The sequence below is a fragment of the Limanda limanda genome, chromosome 6 (genome assembly GCF_963576545.1).
Source record: "Limanda limanda chromosome 6, fLimLim1.1, whole genome shotgun sequence".
Classification (NCBI taxonomy): Eukaryota; Metazoa; Chordata; class Actinopteri; order Pleuronectiformes; family Pleuronectidae; genus Limanda; species Limanda limanda.
This window is the reverse complement of record NC_083641.1, coordinates 25203633-25223470: the sequence shown is the minus strand read 5'-3', so window position 1 is coordinate 25223470 and position 19838 is coordinate 25203633. Positions and strand designations below refer to the sequence as shown.

Here is a 19838-nt window from a genome sequence, read left to right as displayed (position 1 = left end):
CATAGATTTTCATATCACCAAGCAGTGAGTAGGAGCCGCTGGCTGATTGGAGCAGGAGAAATGCATGGAAAATAATGTATAACAACATGCATTTGTATACGGTCAGCACAAATGTAAAGTCTATGTGATTTATAGTTATGGGGCTGAAACCTGAGCACACACCTTTAGCTTTCAACAGAATTCCCAGAACATCTTGCGCTGCATAAACCAAGCGCTCCACAGCCAAATGAATGCGTCACGGGTCCAAATGTCTAATATTTGCCCCATTACCTCGTGTGTTCCGCTCCCTGACAGGGTTCTGGACTCGCCTACCAGCACGTTGTCTTCCTCAAGAGGAAAATAAAAGCCGTAATGAGGTAAATATTGGGCATCGGTGCAACAGTTTGTCCGCAGCTCCTGGGTTATGCTCCTCAAGCTCTGTGGGGAGATGTGATGGACGTTTCTGCTTCTCTCTGAGCTGCAGAAAAAGATTTCTTCCTTAACGTGGTCAGGGAAGATGCTTCGTACAAACAGCTGAGCTTCTGCTGGACTTTAGAATAAGAGGAATAGAGACTAAGATAATGCAGCAATTAGCTCTTTGCTTTGCATTAAAAACTTAATGCAAACCCTAAAACTATTTGGAGGTAAATTAGAAAGTGGAAACTCTAAGTCCTGTTGGATTTCAATCAGGCAATGCTAAATTTTAAAGATTGCAATAATACCATTTCATAATGACGTGACATCATTGCAAGATGGCAGTAAAACTTCATCATCCTACATCCTATCATATGATGACATTTTCTTTTTCAGCTTAGGTCGTATAAAGTCCTATAGGAGGCAGAGATATCAAGCAATTTGCATTTTTTGAACTATAGCATAATTTTCTGACTTCATTGTGACTTCTTCATCACATCACATGATGATTTTATCACTTTATGCCTAAATTAACTCTCCAGCCCTATTATTTGCAGAGCTATCTCAGAGAACCGGTATTTTGGACCATATTTCGTTTGAGTTGACCTTTAACCATCAGCTTTAAAAGTTCTGGGGATACTCTCCGAGGTAATCCTCCCACCTTCTTGAGTTAAAATCCATCCATGCATCTTCCAATTATTTTAGTCGAACACACACAGATGGGGTGAGAGCAACACTCTGCAGAGGGTAATGCTTATATTTTCAGACACAAAATGTAAAAACATTTTCTTAATGATAAGATCTCGACTCTGAGCTGCACAGAGCTCGATTCTCACTACTCAATATTCAAAGGGCAGAAAATCAACAGCGGATACAAGTTTAAAATCCCATCATGTTCTTTATTTTTTGTGTTATCTTCTACCCCTGAAATTACAGGCTCTACTCTTCAGTGAAGTCTAACAAGACTGTGTTTATGGCTAAAGTACAAACAGTGTCAGGCTGTCGATTCTGCTCTGCTCTGAAGTGACGACTTCCCACATGGCCACCCGGCTAATCATTAATCACCGGTTATTAAAGATGGAGACCGAAGCACCAAAGCTGAACGAGCGTGTGAATATGTGAGAGAGAGAGACAAAGAAATGAAAAGAGCTTTTACCACAAAGTTTTAAATGATGAATTTGTGAAGTGATTGCAGTAAGAAGGTGATTCTGCTGCTGGGCTGAATTTAAATGTACGATATGGAATCAGTTACACGCTGTGACACATATTTTCTAGTTTGTGCTGCTTTAACAATGACATACGACCGACATAAGGCAGCTGTGGGGCAATAACAATCCAGACTGAGTGACAATAAGAGCCTCGGGTGTGGAGGTTCCTCAGTCCTCAGACCTGCGTGCACGGATCGGAGCGTTTATTGATATCTGTGGGAACATAATGCAATCAGAGCTGCAGTTGTTCACTTGTGACTACAAAAGTTTGGCTCATTAACACGGCAGCTCGATCGCTCTCCAGTGACAAGTTCTGGACCGAATAACAGAGTCAAGAGCCAGAGAAACGAAGTGAAACTCTGCGTGAACGACCGTCTGCAATGTCAAAATGTGTTCAGAGAAATCTGCCAGGGTCATTAAATCAGTCATTTTGAGGCTTCATTAGAATTTTTATGTTTGGGGGGCCATCGATGAAATATATCTCTCGTAAAATTAAAAAAGAAAATCTTGATGTTTTGCCCGTTTCATTTCTCATAGACCCAGAAATCCACAGTGTCATTCAGGGTGAAAACTTAAGTCCATTAGACAGCCATTAAAAACCTGATATAATATTTAACTGTTAAATGAAATTAAATATCATGCAGATCTGCTACAATAAACCATGACAATATCTCGTTAACCAACATAATTAAGCGTTAAATCTTCAAATGTACGGCCTGAGAGAATTTAGATAATGAAAACGGAAAGCTATGAAGAACCAGCATTTGCTCTCAGGTTGATTTGATAATAATAGTAATAAAAAAAATAAAGTTTTTAGTGGCAACATTAAAGTTGTTGCATCGCTCTAAACTTCTGAACCACTGCCCACATCTTTAAAATGTCCCATGCACGGACCATTATGCAACGCCCCTGCGTAAAGGTCAAGGGTAATTTCCCTCTGATTATCAGACTATTGAAGATGGTCAGCAAAGAAAACAGAACATCAATCTGTTGTGCTGAGTCAGCAGAGTGGCTTTGTGGACAGGGAAGGTGACTTTTTGATGCGGTCCGGAGTTTATCTGAATTTTAACGTCCATTCAAGCGTCGTAAATAAAGGGTTTTATCCCTAATCCTTAACCTCAGAGCTTCTGCCGATCCCAAGATAAATGTTTTCGACATTGTCACCTTGTCCCTGTTTGTTCAGTCCATTGTCTTCATGGCCGTTTCTCCTTTACAGACCTTGGAGATGGATCAGGCCGTCAAAGGAAACCTGCTTGAGTTATCGTGTCCATTCTGGATGTTTAGCGATTTCAAAAGCAGTTTTAGAAACCTTGACAGCACATATATAATACTTTTCTAGAGGGAATGCAAAAACACCTGACGGTATGATTTTCAGTTATCAGGATATTTGCATTATCACATACGGCCCCTTCGGGAAATTACAGGAAAATGTGCAGGGGTCAGTGCACGTCTGAAAGAAGCTGAAGAGACAATGAAGGATTGCACAGGCAAACTCGAGCCGTCACACAGCGAAGATGTCACCTTAAAAAGAGGAAAAGTGCCGGATCCCACTGCCGTCACGTTCCTGGTCACACAGGCATTGTGAGTACAATTGCATTACGAGTAGCTTCTGAGCTCAAAGCATATAATTCAAGGACTCAGACACTGTATTTTGGGACATGCACCACAGGATTGTACCAGGGAACATGTGCTGAATTACAACAGGACCTGTGGCCCAATCCTGTGGTGGACGTCCCAAAATACCGAAACAAATCTCTGGGATAATATAAGCAGATGAAAATGTCTCAGGAAAACAAAAAGGAAGTTACCTCAAAAACCCGATGGGCAGAACATCTGGTATTTTACCACTTGCAACGCTTTGCAGGGATGTTTTGGAATGTTGAGAAAAATGAGACTTGGCGTTCATCAATATAATAACGCAGATGCAAACGATTCTGTGGTTTAAAAACACGTCATGAAAGTAGAGTTGTCTAAGAAAACTTAAAGGTTCAGTGTGTAGAAATTAGTGACATCTAGAGGTGAAGTTGCATGTTGCAGCTGAACAGCCCTCACCTCACCCTCCACTTCCAAACATGACAGAGAACCTGTGGCAGCCTTTAGTTGTCATAAAAACTCAAAAGGTTTTAGTTTGTCCAGTCTGGGCTACTGTAAAAAAAACATGGCTGCCTCTATAGAGAGGATTCGCTCCTGATGTAAATATAAAGTATTTATATATAAAGGCTCATTCTAGGGTAAAGAAAACAATAATTCAGACAATTTAGATGAAACACACTAGTGAAAACATCACTAGGATTATTTTATAATCAATTTCTGCCAATAGATCCTCTCACCTATAATCTTACACACTGAACCTTTAAGAACTAACGATATAGGTCGATGAGTCCAAATGTGTCTGGGCCTCTAAAATATGGAATTTTTCACCATCAGTACGAGTTGATTCAAACTAAGTTCACAGAAGCAGCAGTTTAAAGTTTGGTCTGTAGATACTCAGGCTTAAGGGATCAATGCTGGATTTTTTAAATATGGGAGCCTGCACTGCTGTTGGCTTGTAACTGGATAAATACCAGTAGCCGGAGAGCTGTTTATGACTGATAAAATGTTGGGATTAACTTTATCAAAAAGCTTCTGAGAGTAGCTCAGCAGACACAACATTTCAGGGACAGGTGATTCCCTCTGTAAAACCAACATATTCTAAAGTAGAAATAGCAGCCTGAGGTTGTATTCCACGTCCGACCAGTGCAGTTTCAGTCCTTTCACATGTTCCTGACCGTCTTTATAATATAAGGACACCGCCACCTCTTCCTTTGATCACGGAATTATCTGGTCCATATTTGAAGAAATTCCCTAAAGGCAGACTTGAGACATCACGTTCAAGAGTTAAAAAATGTGTTTTGTGAGTCCACTGTTTTCCCCTTGAAAGGATTCCTTGGAGGCGTTCTTGAGAAAACACATTCACAAGGAAAAACAGGTTTGTGAGGTCCCTAGGATCTTGAGCTTTGGCCACCAAAATCGAATCAGTTCATCCTTGAGTCCAACTGAACATTGGCACCAAATTTTAAGAAATTCCCTGAGATATCGGGTTAAAAATTAATGGGACAGACGTACGTAGGGATTCGACGGATTTCCTGAAAACACAACGCCTCTGAGGCAAAGAAACGTGATCATCAAATGGCCTGAAACCAATTCTCAACAGCTTGAACACAGCAGCCGATTGGGAATGCGGTGCACACAGGCTTTCGGGGGAGGATAAAAGAGTCAGTATGTTTCTCCTGGAAGCGTCTGTGCTGCAGATGTCTGTATCCTCCCGGCTGCACGTGTGACATCCGGCCTGCACCCGCTCTGCCCTCCGCCCCAAACCTGACCCGAGCCGGCCTCACCTCCTTGTAAACCTTTTGTTTGACTTTGTGTAATGAAGCTGAACCTCATCCGTTGGCCTTGCGTCTGCATCCGTGGCTCCTGCCTCTGCCTGCGCTGCTTCCATCAGCTAATTATAACCACGGAGGGTTGATAGCAGAGTTTATCATAATGAACAGAAGCTCGGTGATGTGAGAGTTTTCAGATAGGGAACAGCTCTTGGATCTTCTCTGCATATCCAGTATCTCATATACGTTCCTGAAATGCTGGCACGCTCCTCGTTGTCTGTTATGTTCAGTATCTTTAGGGTTTTATGTCCCTGAAGTTAAGAGGAGGCTGTGAAGTTTTTTTACTTTTAAATTGTGCAGCAGAACTGCATTCGGGGACTCCTCTCAGGGCCTGGATGAAAACCGTGCCATCTGTGCAAGCTTTGAAAAGCTCTCGATGTTTTTCTTCTTTTTTTTGGGACGCTTTGAGACAGTGCCCAAAGGTATGATTTCAGTTCTCTAGAAATTTGTGAAGCGCTATACTTTCTGAATTTGGGGAACTACAAAGTTGCTGCAGCAAGGGTCTCAACCCCGGCTTGGAAATAATCCCACTGCCTGACTTTGAGCTTTCACTGAAGTAGCTTGAGAGGCCGCCTGCATTCTGCTGTTTTCATTCCACAGACTCTAAACTGCACGACGCAGATGTCTCATCTGTGGGAGGAAATCAAAGGTGTTGTTTTTTCCTCCTGCTCTCTTCCTGTCGTCCCCCGGTGCCACTCCGGCAGGAAAAAACCTGGAGGAGACGACAGAGTGAAATGGTTTGAAGGAGGGAATTCGGAAGCCATTTGGGATTTGAGAGTTTATTACTTCTCGATCCTGGAAAAAATGACATCTGCTATTGATGAGATGGTCCAGACACACAGAGCCTGCAGGTTTAGTTTTCATTACTGATGACAAGGAAGGTAGGAAGCAAATGGAAAACACCTGATGTCTGCCACTGGGGTATGCTTTTTACACTAGGGGGCAGCACTGAGTGACTGTAATTAAATAAATAGAGTTGTCCTGCATGCAGAAGACTTAAAGCTTGAACCACAGCCTTCAGTTCGAGATGGAAGACGTGACAGCTCTCAAAGGTGAAGACAAAACATCCTGACTGCAACATAGGTCATACCCCCCCCCCCCTCCATGTTAACAGATAGAACACAGACAAAATTTAAAAAGGTCAAAGCGCACATGAAATAAACTTTTTCCAAAGATGATCTCTTTCATTGTAGGTAGTTCTAATCACACTGATGTACGTTCTGGTGCTAATATTGATTTTAATTAGTTATTTAATGCTATAAAAAGGATTGACAGCTGAGCCTTATCACCAAAACCTCTCGAATCCAGTCGGATTTCAAAGTCGACATTATGGTTAGTGTCTTTTACGAGTATGACTTCTTTTTCATCCTGAGATATTTGTATTTTTTCCAGGTTCCTCGTGTATTAGAAACGTTCAGCAAGATGACTCGGACATTTGTATTCTCACATTCAACCCTTCCGAACATTTCAGCAAAATCTCTGTACTTCTGTGAATGTTTGAGACCAACTTTAGTTTATTATACTTGTAGTTTTTAAACTTGTTATATTTACATGCCAGTTTATTAATTAGTAATTAAGTAATTTTTGTGAGTTACCTAGGTGACAGACTTTATTTTGCTGTAATTTGTATGTGGTCCCAGTCCTGGCTGCCTCTCATGTTATCCTGCAGCACCATCAATAATGCATCTTTACGGAGATTGGTGTTAGAGAAGCACAAAACCTTTTTTCAGGCAGCGCTGCTCTTGAGGGCAGTAATTATCTCGCCCGGGTTCTGCTGGGGAAAAATTAATTAGAAAGAATTAATTGATGTGGAAGCGTTTTACTGGCTGACAAGGCTGAACTCTCCAAAGGTGATTCGACGCTTTTTTCCACTTAAATAATCCCCCCCACCCACCCGCTCCATCAGTATTAAAAAAAAAAAAGAAAATCACTGCACGGCTGTTTAAACCTGATGCCATCCTGTAAATTCAGCGGTGTTCACTTGGTGGTCTGATTGTCTTTTCTGTATTTCCCTTCAGGCATAAAGAAAATTAATGAGGATAAAAATAAAATATAAATTTGATGTATCTTCCTAAGGTGTTTAAGTAAGCCTGACTTAAGCTGAACTCCCAAGATTAAGTTAAGCTCTGAAATGCTGATTCACCGTTAATCCTGCTGGTCTTCCCACATCCTAACTGCTGTGAATGAATGAATTCAGCTGGAGATCAACTAAGGACATCCGTCTATCTACATGAATATGAATCAATAGATATTTTTGCCTTTGAGGGTCTTTAAATGGTCAGTTGGCTCATTCTCCACGTGTTTGGGTGGGTTTCCTGTGTTTTTGTTGAGAATTAGGACGTGACTCAACAACAAACCGGTAAAGAGATCTGCTTTTCTCCTTCATTAACATGGCGTGATCCTTGGTGAAGGTATGTTCTCTCACATTTGTGTTTCTTGACTCTTCCCATTTAAGAGAGACTCCATCCCACAAAGCTTTCCTATCTAATCCTCAAACCCTCTTCGATTCAAACTGTGCTCCTGAAGGGTCGATCCACCCGAACGGCTTCTTTCCTCAAACCACACCGACTCTCTCGGGCTTTATTTTCCCAGGTGTCGACTCAAAGGTCAAAGATTTCTACCTCTACCTGCAGTGCAGTGAAGGTGAGAAGAGATCAGCGCGTGGTCCAGCATCACAAAATCAAACTCCTCTCAGAGAACAGCGGGCTCTGGGTCGGTCTTTATAAAAACAGATGTTACTCAGCGGCAGAGCGGCCGAACGTCCCAGAAACCTCACGGTTGACATTTGAGATGTTTTAAGACAATCAGCCGCCGCCGAGTAACAAGACCTCAGACTGCACAGGCTGCTGCTCCCGTCAGTTTGAGGGGTCTTACTGATTTAACAGAGGCGGTGCTCCGACTTGACCCCAATGTGTCACAGGCCTGAGCTGATGAGGCATCTGTCTGACACTGTAACAATCACTGGTGATATCAGTCAGATCAGAGAGAGAGAGAGAGAGCTATTCTAACAGATTAAACACAGCAAGTACTGAAAGAGAGATTTCTGAGAGAAGTGAGTACGGAGACGAGGAGGAGGAGGAGGAGGAGGAGGAGGAGGAGGAGGAGGAAGAGGAGGAGGAGGAGGGAGCGAGGTGCCATTATCTGGGGGATGCCGCACATTGTGTGAAAACGGGCATGCTAATGAGGGCCAAACACATCCCGAACAGCTGCATTGTAAATGAGCTGACTTCGTACACTCGGGCACGGACGAGTCTCTGAAGTGTTGTTTGTTAATCAAAGGAAGAAAAACAGAGAGAGCGGAGAAGAAGAAGATGGGAAAAAACCCGACTAAAAATAGTGAGCGAGGATCTGCAGAGCGTTCATGAGACACACACACAGCTCGGTGGTAATTGCTGTGAAAAGGTTACGGTTATTGTTATGCACGCTAAGGAGGCAGAGTGCAGGAACTCGGAGACACCAGTTGACATTAAGCTGGTGGTTGCACAGCTCCAGGGTGTGATTGCATCTCGGGGGGGCATTGTCTCAAAATTTGTCCCCCTTGACGCTTTGAAGCAGAGTGACCTGATCGAAAAAAGGCAAAATGAATCAGACGTTTCCTCCTCATCGGTTATCGGGGAGAAGCTAAATTCGCAGCAGCTCCTCATCCCCTGTATCGATCGGTACAGGAGGCGGAGCTCTCCCACGGGCAGCGAACGCCACGGAGGTCAAGAGGTCATGGGAAAAGCTTTTCCAGGAATGCCAGCGCAGGTCTGTTCACTTTACCTCAGGGCGCTCCACATGGGACTGAAGACAACACTGCTCCAATCCAGATTTTTCCATAAACATTTATTTACAAAACCGAGATAATGACAAAGGATAATTTGAACATTGAATACAAAACATGTGGTAATATGATAAAATACATGGTCATACACAAAAGTATATCTTATGCATGTGTTAAATAAACTAGATTTGTTTTTGGAATCTGAAAGAAGGGTCGAGGAAGCAGAAGGTCAGTGTTGGATTGCTTATTTGAACAGGGATTATTGCATTTCTGTGTGTTTAAGGCAAAGATGATGATGAGGAGGAGACGGAGACAGTTCACGTAACGATGAAGCAGTTTTACTTTCCTCCTGATCACAGGGAACACCAGCTCACAAACATCAAATAACCCAAGAAGAAGAAGAGGGGAAAAAGAAGAGAACACTCTTTTTTACAAGAAATTGTTATGTAACAACTTTACAAATAGGATTGGTCCATTTATTTTTCATTTAAGAACAGCTTTAAGAGAAGAACCGGGTTTTCAAAGCCATGTGTGTGCTGCATTATGAAACAGTCCCTGCAGTTGTCAGATGAGTAGTGTCCCGTGATGTGCAGAGCGCCAGGACCACTTCGGCGTCTTTGGTGCCTGATGTGCTGTAACCGCGGCGACTCCACACGGTCGGAGTCCTCTCTCCCTTTAGTCGTACCGCCCCGAGGCCTCCGCCTTTAGGCCGCCTCCCTCTCAGTAGGGGTACTGCTTCTGCTTCTTCCCGGCGAAACAGGACAGCCAGGTGCACAGCAGCATGGCGGCCGCCGCCCCGGCCCCCGTGCAGTAGTAGGCCCAGCCGATCTGGCAGGAACCTGCGGAGGAAAGAAGAGGGGATTAGACGTGATATCTCTGCAACCTTTAGTTTATCGGGCTGTCGCTGTGTCACCAGGATACGTCCTAAAAACCCACGAAAGGATTTGAGGGAAATCCGGACAGATAAGCTTTCAGCCACAGAGACAGCTGATTCGTTTTCTGTTGGTGTCTGAGCATCGGATGAGACCTACACTGTTCACTCTACATTCATAGTGTCTTATAAAGTCTATACTGGGTATCACAGTAAATGTCTCATTATTTATTTTAAATTTAATGAATAATCTTTGCTCCTGAGTGAAGGATGTGGTTTTAAACTCTTCTTTGTGGACAGAGAATCAGCTCAATAATGTGTTTCACCTCCCCACTATGCTTGTAGGAAATCATTTAATATTCATATAAATATAGTTTTTAAATATTGCTAATAATGAAAATTACATTGCGATATCGTTTTATTTCCCAGCCCAAATAACTAATGCCACTTTTAAAATCAGATATATGCGTTTTTCTTTTCATTCATAGTAATTCATGATATCAAGCCTCAAGTATATTTCATTTTCATTTCATTTTCATTTTCATTTTTCCTGGTATCAGCATCAGCCGTCCCCCAAATAATCCATCTGGCTCTCGTCACTCTGGCATTCCTTTAGCAAGGAAAATAAACTTCTCTACAAGAGCTGACATGTGAAGCTATTTCCTGAATGAAGGCTGCAGGAGCCTGTGAAACAGGACGTGTTCAGGTTTCATACCTGATATCTTAATACACTACATTTATCTTGACTTCTTTATGCTCACAGTTTTAAAACACGATTTCTCTTCTTTGATTCTCCTGTGTGTGCAGAGTGTCGACCATGACTGAACGGCTGTCACTGGGCCGTGATGTATTCCTATAAATCCTGAGGTTTGATCCAGATGTGGATGACTTCCACCACTGTGTGTTAAAGAATTAAACATTCCAGGAGCAATGTTTCTGGTCATGACACAATGTCGTACATCTACTCAGCGTTAATGGATGTTTGCAGGTTATTACCGATGTGTGTGGGCTGTGTATTAATTAGCACCAATGGAATATAACAAGGATGTGAAGGTGACAGTTCATTCGAATTATGTCTCATTTAAAATACATGGGTTCATTTGGATTCTCAATCAGTTGGCGTGCACGGGAACACACAGTCTCGCACACTCTCTCACTATTGTTGCCTGAGTTAACGCCTTTGTGTGAAGAGCAGAAAATGTGGTGAAAGTGCTTCGCATTTTTAGTTCCAGCCGCAAAATGTCACTTCTTCTCGAGAAGACAACAGTTTGCATTGTTGAGACAAAGGCGGTGAACATAGTTCGACTTCATTTGCAAACAGACGCTCTGGAGACGGGAGCCAAAGATTCAGGAACCGGGGGAACAAGGCTGCAAGAACGAAAACAAATTAAAACAAAAAGTGGCTCAATAAGCAGATCTCCTCTAATCTTCAGAGGGAATTATGTGATTTATCAAACGAGGATGAGACCTACATCTGGTGCTAAATTTGGGAAGAAAAAGAAATTGCTGTGATGACCAACACGACTTCTCATTATAAACAACGCATTGAATTTTAGGGAGAATGTCTGATTGAATGTAGTTATCTAATTAGGAGCCGGGTGGGAGGATGGGGGGGGGAGGCGTCTCATTAACAAATCATATCAGACGCCTCCTCACTGAGGAACAACAGCCAACACTGAAAAAAGACTTTTCTCTCCCAGTCGCATTTAGCGCTGCACATTTCTCTCTCTAATGAAAATGAGCTTAATCTCTTCTCATAATGTGGCTCTGGTTTAACATGATGTGAGGGAATATTCAACAAGCAGAGTTTTTCCTTCTGTTGTTTTACTTTTTAACAATGAACAAGTTAAGTGTCCTGCAGCCGAGCGCAAGGTTATCTTTGATTAACTGAAGCACAGGCGGCTCCCGTCGTGATTAATGAACGAGTCGATAGAGGAGAGAGTCTGTGGGAAATCTCACGGATCTCACCGGAGAACGTCACCGTTTCCAGTCGTGACGAGAAGGAGGTGAACTACGGTTCAGTCGCCTGCAACAAGCAAATATAATCAACTGCACTGAACTGATGAAAACACTTAGAATGTATTGTAAATCTGTTCTTTCAAAAAGGGAAATCACACGATGAGATAATCTCGTATTCAAAGTAATTACTTCTGATGTTTTCTGAAATTTAATCAGAATAACATCTGTTTGAATTATATGGGGATGGTTAAATATACCCTCCTGTTAAACATTGTTTTTGTGCTTTTAAAATCATTATTTGACGACGATGATGTAGTTTTTTCAGAGTAATATATCTCAACTAGAGCCTTTCAAACATAACGTGTAGCTGCTTTTATGTTTGCCAATGTCTTCCAATATGAAGACTTTTATTTCATAATATAAACATTTTACTTATTGTCTGCATTTGTGTTTTTTTTCAGTTCAACTGTAAAACCTCAGGAAAAATTTTAAACATCTTTATATATGTATTGGCTGATATATCGGAATCCTCCTGCTCCTCCATAGATGGATAGGCTGTAACTCAAAAATTGAACAGGAACTGTGATAAAAATAATTCGTTGTCAAAACGGGTCAAAACCTTCCCTTGTGTAATTATGGAGTGTGATAGAAATCACGTCCTCCAGGGGGACGACCCCTAACGGATTAAACAAGTTGTTTTGTAACAAGCTACAAATTTAAACCCAACGGTTAAAAGATCTTTTTGATCGTCCAATAAACTCGTAGAAGTTCTGTTGAGTGAGGAAGAAAGTTAAAGAAAATGAAAAGTGGCAGGAACTGCAGCTTGCTGGACAGTGATGTAAATGAAAAGTGAAAAGCAGATCCACGTGTTCCCAGTGTCACCTGATTACAAGGTTATGGACTGAGAAGCTTTATCAGAAGTTTCTCTGTGACATTTCTTTAAAATCTCCCAATCTGATTGAAAGGATTTCTCCATGCACAGCTCCAACGTTTGGGGGGATGATGTTTATTTAAGTTTTCAAAAAGTAGTGAAAGTAGTGAAAGATCAAACAGCTTTTGATTAGTAACAAATAAAAGACGAGCTGTGGTGTGAAGAACTCTTCCACCTGCTGAGACAGTCCTGGTGCTGCCGGCTGAATACAGATCACAAATCAGGCTCCTGCTTATTCTCTGCACATAGTCATCGCTATAAAACACTTCAGAAAACCACTGCAACTGGAGGTTCTGTTGATTTATGCATTATTAATACAGAGGAATCAGATGTCCTTTGAACATGAAGGTGCCAGAAGATTAAAGTCAAAAAGGGCCGGATGTTGAGGGCCAGGAGAAAGTCTGTCAAGCTTTTCTTGGACCAGGACGTCCAATAAACACCGGACATATTGACATGCTCAAGGTTAGAGCATCGGTGAAGCTTGGCTTAACGAGTAAATGAAAAGATTTATGTTTTCAGAACGTACCCAGAACTGGTCTGATGCTAACAAGGGGGAAACGTGCCACCTTGACTCTGTGCCATTCAAACATTTTGCCAATATTCTGCCGGTGGTGATGAGAGAAGGAGGAAACATGTCGTTTCACCGTTTCCTGGTTTCACCTTTATTCTTCTTTTTGGCGCAGATACGGTTGCGAAAAATGTTTTGAAAAATTGAGTCGTGACTGTGCTTCAACTGTGCAAGAGCCTGAAGACAGTTGAAGAACAGTTCTAATGGTCGGGATCCTTTGATTGCTCCCCCCCCCCCCCCCCCCTTGCACACTGCACAGAAAAAACTACAATGCACAAGGGAGCTGAGATTCAATCTGACTCTGAAACAAGACGTGTATTCAGAGAAATCAGGTCATAAATTGGCTGAAGTTGCAGTAGGTGCATGTGTGTGTGTGTGTGTGTGTGTGTGTGTGTGTGTGTGTGTGTGTGTGTGTGTGTCTGTGTTAGTGTGTGTGTGTGTGATGCTGTCTCACCTAGTTGAAACTGGTCGGAGCTGTTGTTGCAGGTCTGCTGTACTTCCTCACTGTCCCACCCCAGAGGATAGAGAGCGCAGCCGGATCCGATGAGCAGACCTGAGGAGGAGGAAGAGGAGGATGAGTCAGTCAGTGGAGAAGATACACAAGAAGAAAACACACAAACCATCAAACGAGGCGGAGGGCAGACGAGACAGCGAGCGGTGTGTGTGTGTGTGTGTGTGTGTGTGTGAGGGGAAACAGCAGCAAGGACAAAGTGTCATAATCAAGATGTTCAACTCCGATCCTCGAGGAGAGGGAAGAAACTTTCTCCTTAATGAGGAGGAAAAACACAAAGACTTTTTTTGTTGTGTCCAGATATCAGGCAAGGTGATCTCATTCTTTTATATACGTTTTAATTAAAAAGAACAGTAAGACAATAGGCTGCTCCATGAGTGACCCGCATCTGACTGATTTTAAAAGAAAAACCTTATCACCTGTTTCCAGAATTAACGGATTGAACTCAACCGGTTCCTGCTGTTTTTTCACCTCTGAACAAACCTCATATCCCTTTTGTAGAATGACACGGTTTGTGACTTTAAACAAAAAAAACAAAGCCCCCCCGCCCCCCTCTATCTCTCTCTCTCTCCCAGCAGCAGCTCATAAAATAACCCAATGCAAATGAACGACCAACGTATGCAAATCGCTTGGCAATTTCTCACAGAGGCAACAACGGGGGAAAAAAAAAACAAGCCTTTTTTCGGTACCCAATAATTACTGTAAAACTCCAGAAAATCCTTGAGGGACTGCTTTCTGTCGGTGATTAAAGAGACGTATTACCGGGCTTAAAGCTGCACATAGAGACAAGAGTGGAATCTAGTCAAGGCCATTACATTCAGGATTAATATCCTCAATATTTGCCTGTAACCAGGTCTTGACAAGTTATTCCCCGGATGCCAAGGCCTGTCTCTTGAAATTACCCTGAGGGGCCCCTGGTAGGTGGCTCTAACATCAAATTAGCTTAATCCCCTCCAACGTGTCGGCCCTGCTATCAAGTTTTTGGGATGAGAAGATGGCAGCGGAGGAAGAGAAGACAAGCGAGCGCTGCCTTCCAACCTGATTACCCCCCCGTGCCATCCAGGACTGCTGCTCTACATCTAGGCCAGATAACAAACCAGGAATTAATCCGCAAGCTAATGCAGATGGGGCTCGACAAACTGGCTAACGTCGGAGGTGGAGCAGGGAGGAAGCGGGAACACGTGGCAGGCCAGGTCGGTAACAGACGGGCTGATTAGGGCACCTGTGGTAGAAAATCATCTCAGTCGAACCCCGACGTGTTGAGAGCTGAGAGCGGGGGGGATAAGAAACGACTCTGACCGAGGCCGTGTCATTACAGCTCAGGATCAGAGGGGATCCAGGGATTTTCATACATAACAACTCAGCCGTTTCTTCCTCAGACCCTTAAGAGAACTTCAGACGAGTCGCTGCTTTAGGACCTTAATTCACTACCTTTAGAAGAGCACTTCAACAAAAGTAACACACAGGAGCATTTGATGTAAATCCCAGAACAAGCAGCCGCCGTGAACATAAAGAAAAACCCACTGGAGCAAGTGAGCGCTCACACGTACAGTCATTAAAATATTCCCGGTTATATAATGTTATCAAATGTGTTTTGAATCAGATTTGTAACAGTAAAGACTGTAGAGCTTGCCGGCGTGATAATGTATTCATAATTAATATTTAAAAAAAATCAGCAATTCTCTTTCAAGTGTTGTGTAATGCAGGGAGATTCAGCGGCATGTAATCAAATTGAATTTCCTTTGCTGCAAAAAAAGGAAGGGAAAAAAAACATAAGTCGGGCCAAATGTGGTTTTGATTCACACTGACATTGTTATTCCATTCAGCAAACTGTAAAATTAGCATAAAAAAAATCAAATAAAGGGATTCTCAATTATACTTTGATAAACACATTTGTCAAAATGATCAAAACTTTAAAGCGCTGCAGCTCAGTGGCAGGAACCTCAGAGGGAGGAACGGATAAAAGAAAGACCTCAGTGCGGGTTTTCCACATCAGGTCAGATGACGATGATGATGATGATGATGATGATGATGATGATGATGATGATGATGATGATGTTGATGATGATGATGATGATGATGGCAGTGATGATGATGATGATGATGATGATGATGATGATGATGATGATGGCGGTGCGGACAGCGAGCACTGGAACCACATGCTCGAGGGGAAGAATCACCACAAGAAAGACCAAAGCTCGGTTCGATTGTGTCACCACAGAAGAATGAGCGGTTTCTGGGTGAAGAGTCGCTGCTCTCTGTTGGTTTTTGGGGATAAACTCCCTCAACCTGCTCCTCTGCAGTCGGTGAACTCGGCTCGAGCGCTCGCACGTTACCATGACACTACTAACGCAGATACCGTGCAACACAAATCACAGCAGATGAGCAGATGAGCAAAAATACAAACACACCGCCGAGGGTGTAATTCAATCCCAAGTCATATGTGCCGCTACATCTTTTCTTTGGCTTTTATTCATTTTTTTATTTTTTCCCAGGATAGTTAATTCCATCAAATCCCATCCTCCACACTCACTATGTGGGTTATCGAGGAGCAGAGGCAGGGAGGCTGGTGACTAGGATGTGGGAGAAAGACGGCACCTAGAATGAAAAATGTTCTCTGCCATTGTGTTTGAGAGCCAAGCTGCTTGAAAGGAGAGGAAACTACCTCGGGCTCTGACTCTGCCAGCGCCGTGGTAGTCAGATACTTCCTGTCCTGGTTTCCTAAGCTGACACCGATGCGCCCGGATCTGCACAAAACAGACAGGCGGGGATTTGTGTCATTTAGCGCCTGGTTGTTAGCTACAGCGCCACGTTAACCTTTTTGGGCCTTTTTTTTGTGTGTCTATGAATCATTTTGTGAATTCCCCCAAAATTTCTTAACCCAAATTTGAATTCTTGGCTCTCAGTTTGAGAACAAAAGAGCAGGAGACCACATGCCGAGATAAAACTTAATGATCTCCTTGGGATATAAAGGTTCAGTGTAGCGGGAAAATAAAGCAGAGAATCAAAGGAAAACACAGCTAGAGAAAGTAGAGCCAGACTGATATATCGCTTGACCGCTAAAAATGGGCCAATATGATATTTCAAAGACATATTAGTATCGTACACGATGCAGAAAAGATGTGTATTTATGTAAAAACATCTTTATTTTCTTGGTTCAAGGTCTATATACCTTTTTGGGTTTGTGTTTTCTTTTTATTTAGAGTTATTTATATAAAGTTGATGATTAAATTGTAAAATATCAACACATAATTACATTTCTTCTTCACAAGGGTTTGACAACGACATTTGTTATATGTATACATCAGCCAATACGTATTATTATTATCGTATCAACTCCTTAAAAACTCCCGACTAGAAAACACTTGTCTGGCTTCAATAGAAAGTTGATAAATTCAACTCCTTGATTTCATGTGCAATTTGTTCATGTTTGTCGAATCATAAATTTAATTTGATATCCCTATAAAAAAAGAAACGATTTAATTTGGCCAATTAAAATCTAACCGATAAGAATTTTACTTCTGTGAATTCCCTGTTTTTTTCCCCCCCAAACTGCACAAAGGTTTATTTCTCTGTCAGACCACATGACAAACTTCGAGAAGCGAAGGATTCTGCTGCGAGCAGATGGCCGTCTCATGATGAAATCGTTGCAGGACTCCACTAAGCTGCCATGAGGGGCGGCGGGTGGAAGGCGCCAGGAGGCAGCGTCACAGCAGCGCCGCCGCAGCTACACGACATTATGGAACAGACGGACAGAAAACAGATCATAAATGTGAGATATCGGCCTCAGTTACTCCGTGTGTGTGTGAGGTTGTTAAAAAATAAAATAAAATCCAAATTAGAGGTTTCTGCTGCATCAATCTGAGCCTCGGGTCAAACCTGAATCCGCCCCTGGCTTTCTGGGAGAGGTTCAGGTGCTCTATCAACACGGACCCTGGGAGGCTTGTTTGTTTACTTTCGCCGCTTTTCGCCAACAAGCTCTGTTTGGAAAAACCTCATCCCGCTTTGGGAGTCTGGTTTCAGTTGCTATGGCAGCCGGCTAAGGCCTGATACACTCCGCTCCGGTGTGGGAAGCGAAGAGGAAGAGGAGAAGGTCGGTGGGAGAGTGCGGCGCCGAACAGAAGACGACCGACAACTTGTTCACGGATCAGATTTCAATTGATCTCCGCGCGGCCGTTATCACGAAGGACTATCTCAGCGCCTAATGGCTTCTCTGTGAAAGGCTGTTATATGAACTGGGAAGGAGTTCAGCTTAAATGGACTTAATCAAATACAGTGAGTCCAACGTATCAGCCTCGTTCAATCCATAAAACCTGATATAATATAGCGATCACTCGCCGGCACATCCTTGCCTCGGATTTCGTCATCGCAGTCGAGCTCACTTTTTAAAAATCACATATTTCGGAGCTTTAAAAAAGAACGAACACAGAGAAGCGCTTTATTCCATCAGGGCAGAGCTATTGTACTCCGCCCCCTATTCTGTCCATGCTTTTTTACCTGAAAGGGAAAATCTGCCCCCTTTTCATACCCCCCCCCCAACATTCTCTGTCTGATTTAGGGAGTGCTGATGCCCTTTGTCAAGCCTTCCTGCTCTCTGTCCAGAACCCAGGAATTTCTTTACCCTCCTTCTTTGCCCCCGAGACAATACTATTCAAGGTTATCATTCAAAAGGCCAAAGAGGACGAAGGGGGGGGGGGGGGGGGGGGGGGGGGGGGGGGGTAAGAGGAGAGAGAGGCTGCCGCTAAGCTGGAGAGAAATTTGGTGGTCAGGGAATTGGAGTGGGGACGTGCCTGAATGAGCCGGCTTAATGTAAGACATTCCCTTTCTGGCTCGGAGGATCATCCGAGAGTGGGGGGGGGAGGGGAATGTAAGAACAACCCCACCTGGGTGCACCGTGCACATAAAGTCTACCTTCACATTGTCCTTTCCTCTGAGTCAACTTTAAAGTATTTAATTCCTTAAAAAATGCCATATTCTGGTCTTTAATAAGTTCATCATTTAAATTTTTGGGTCTGCGAGAAGAGGTGAATAGAGTGAATAAAAAGTGTAACTCTGAACCCTACAGGAGTGAATGTTCTTTGTGTGCACACCAGCTTTTACCTCTTGTCTTATGATGCATTGTTTGATTCCATTTAACGATTCCTCTGTTGTTTCTACGATGCAATGAAACTCTGTTGCCTCTGATACACGACATACTAACCCTGTAGATGAGTGATTTAATACTAATCATTTACAATATTTGGGGTTTGAAATAATGGTTGTTTTTTATTTCTTACGCTGGGAGATCTCATCGGCTCTTGTTGGGCTGGTGTCAGAAAAATCAATTTGTATGTGTTTAATAGAACAATTTAAACTGTTTATCAGCAACTTCCATTTCACTGTCTTGATCATGAATAGAGGTAATAGAGGCATTAATAGTTATCATACATTTCTGCAGCGCCTCAGGGCCTCTCGTTTGTGATTGGTCAACCTCTTGCAGTACGTGTCAGAGAGTCCCCCCCCCCCACCACCAAAAGTCTTCCCGGTGAGTTGCTGTAGCCGTGGATACGATGGCATCGATTCCCTCTGTTAGCAATTTGAGCCAAATTGCAAAAATTGGAGTCGGAAAGTGAAAGTTGGGGATGAACCAGTTGAACCAGTGGATTGACCTGAAAACATCTTTGTGTAAACAACTGAAGCTGAAGTTTTGAATTTGTCCATCTCATGTTTCATGTTATATAATATAACTCTGTAAGGGAAAGAAGACAGGAATGAAAGAAACTGTTCTGGGGTCAGTGTTTTCTTGGGGAGAGAGGATTTCCCTTTGAAGATGATGATGTATATAAAAAGAAATATAAAAAATCTGGCTTATTCAGGCGGCTGATATCTATGATTTTGTCGAATCTGCAAAAGCTTGATTGAATTTAAATCCCACTCTACTGAGTAGTTCATGTGGTTTCATATGTAAATGATATAAGATGGTTTTGGGATCAATACAGTTCCTCTCTCATACATAAATTAATTCCCTGATCTGCTGGTTTGTCCAGATCCGCCCCACCCCGTCCACAGAGTTCCATGCAAATCAGTTCAGTAGCTTTTGAGTAATCCTGCAGACAATCAACATCATAGCCTATTTTTGGATGTCAAAACCAATTATCTCATGAAGACTGCTCTCATTTTAAACAAGAGTCCAAATAGAATGATTTAATTCTAACTGGATTATGCAGGGGAAA

General features: G+C 42.7%; 1 protein-coding gene across 1 annotated transcript in view; it reads right to left on the bottom strand.

Annotated features, from left to right (window-relative positions):
* Positions 1-8833: 8833 nt before the first annotated feature.
* Positions 8834-19838, bottom strand: part of LOC133003597 (LHFPL tetraspan subfamily member 6 protein) — a 50344-nt gene continuing 39339 nt past the window's right edge. The window contains exons 3-4 of the mRNA XM_061073384.1: positions 13570-13668; positions 8834-9625 (exon numbers count right to left, since the gene is read on the bottom strand). Coding sequence (XP_060929367.1) covers positions 9507-9625; positions 13570-13668 — 218 coding nt within the window. The 3' untranslated portion in view covers positions 8834-9506. The remainder of the gene's footprint in view (positions 9626-13569; positions 13669-19838) is intronic.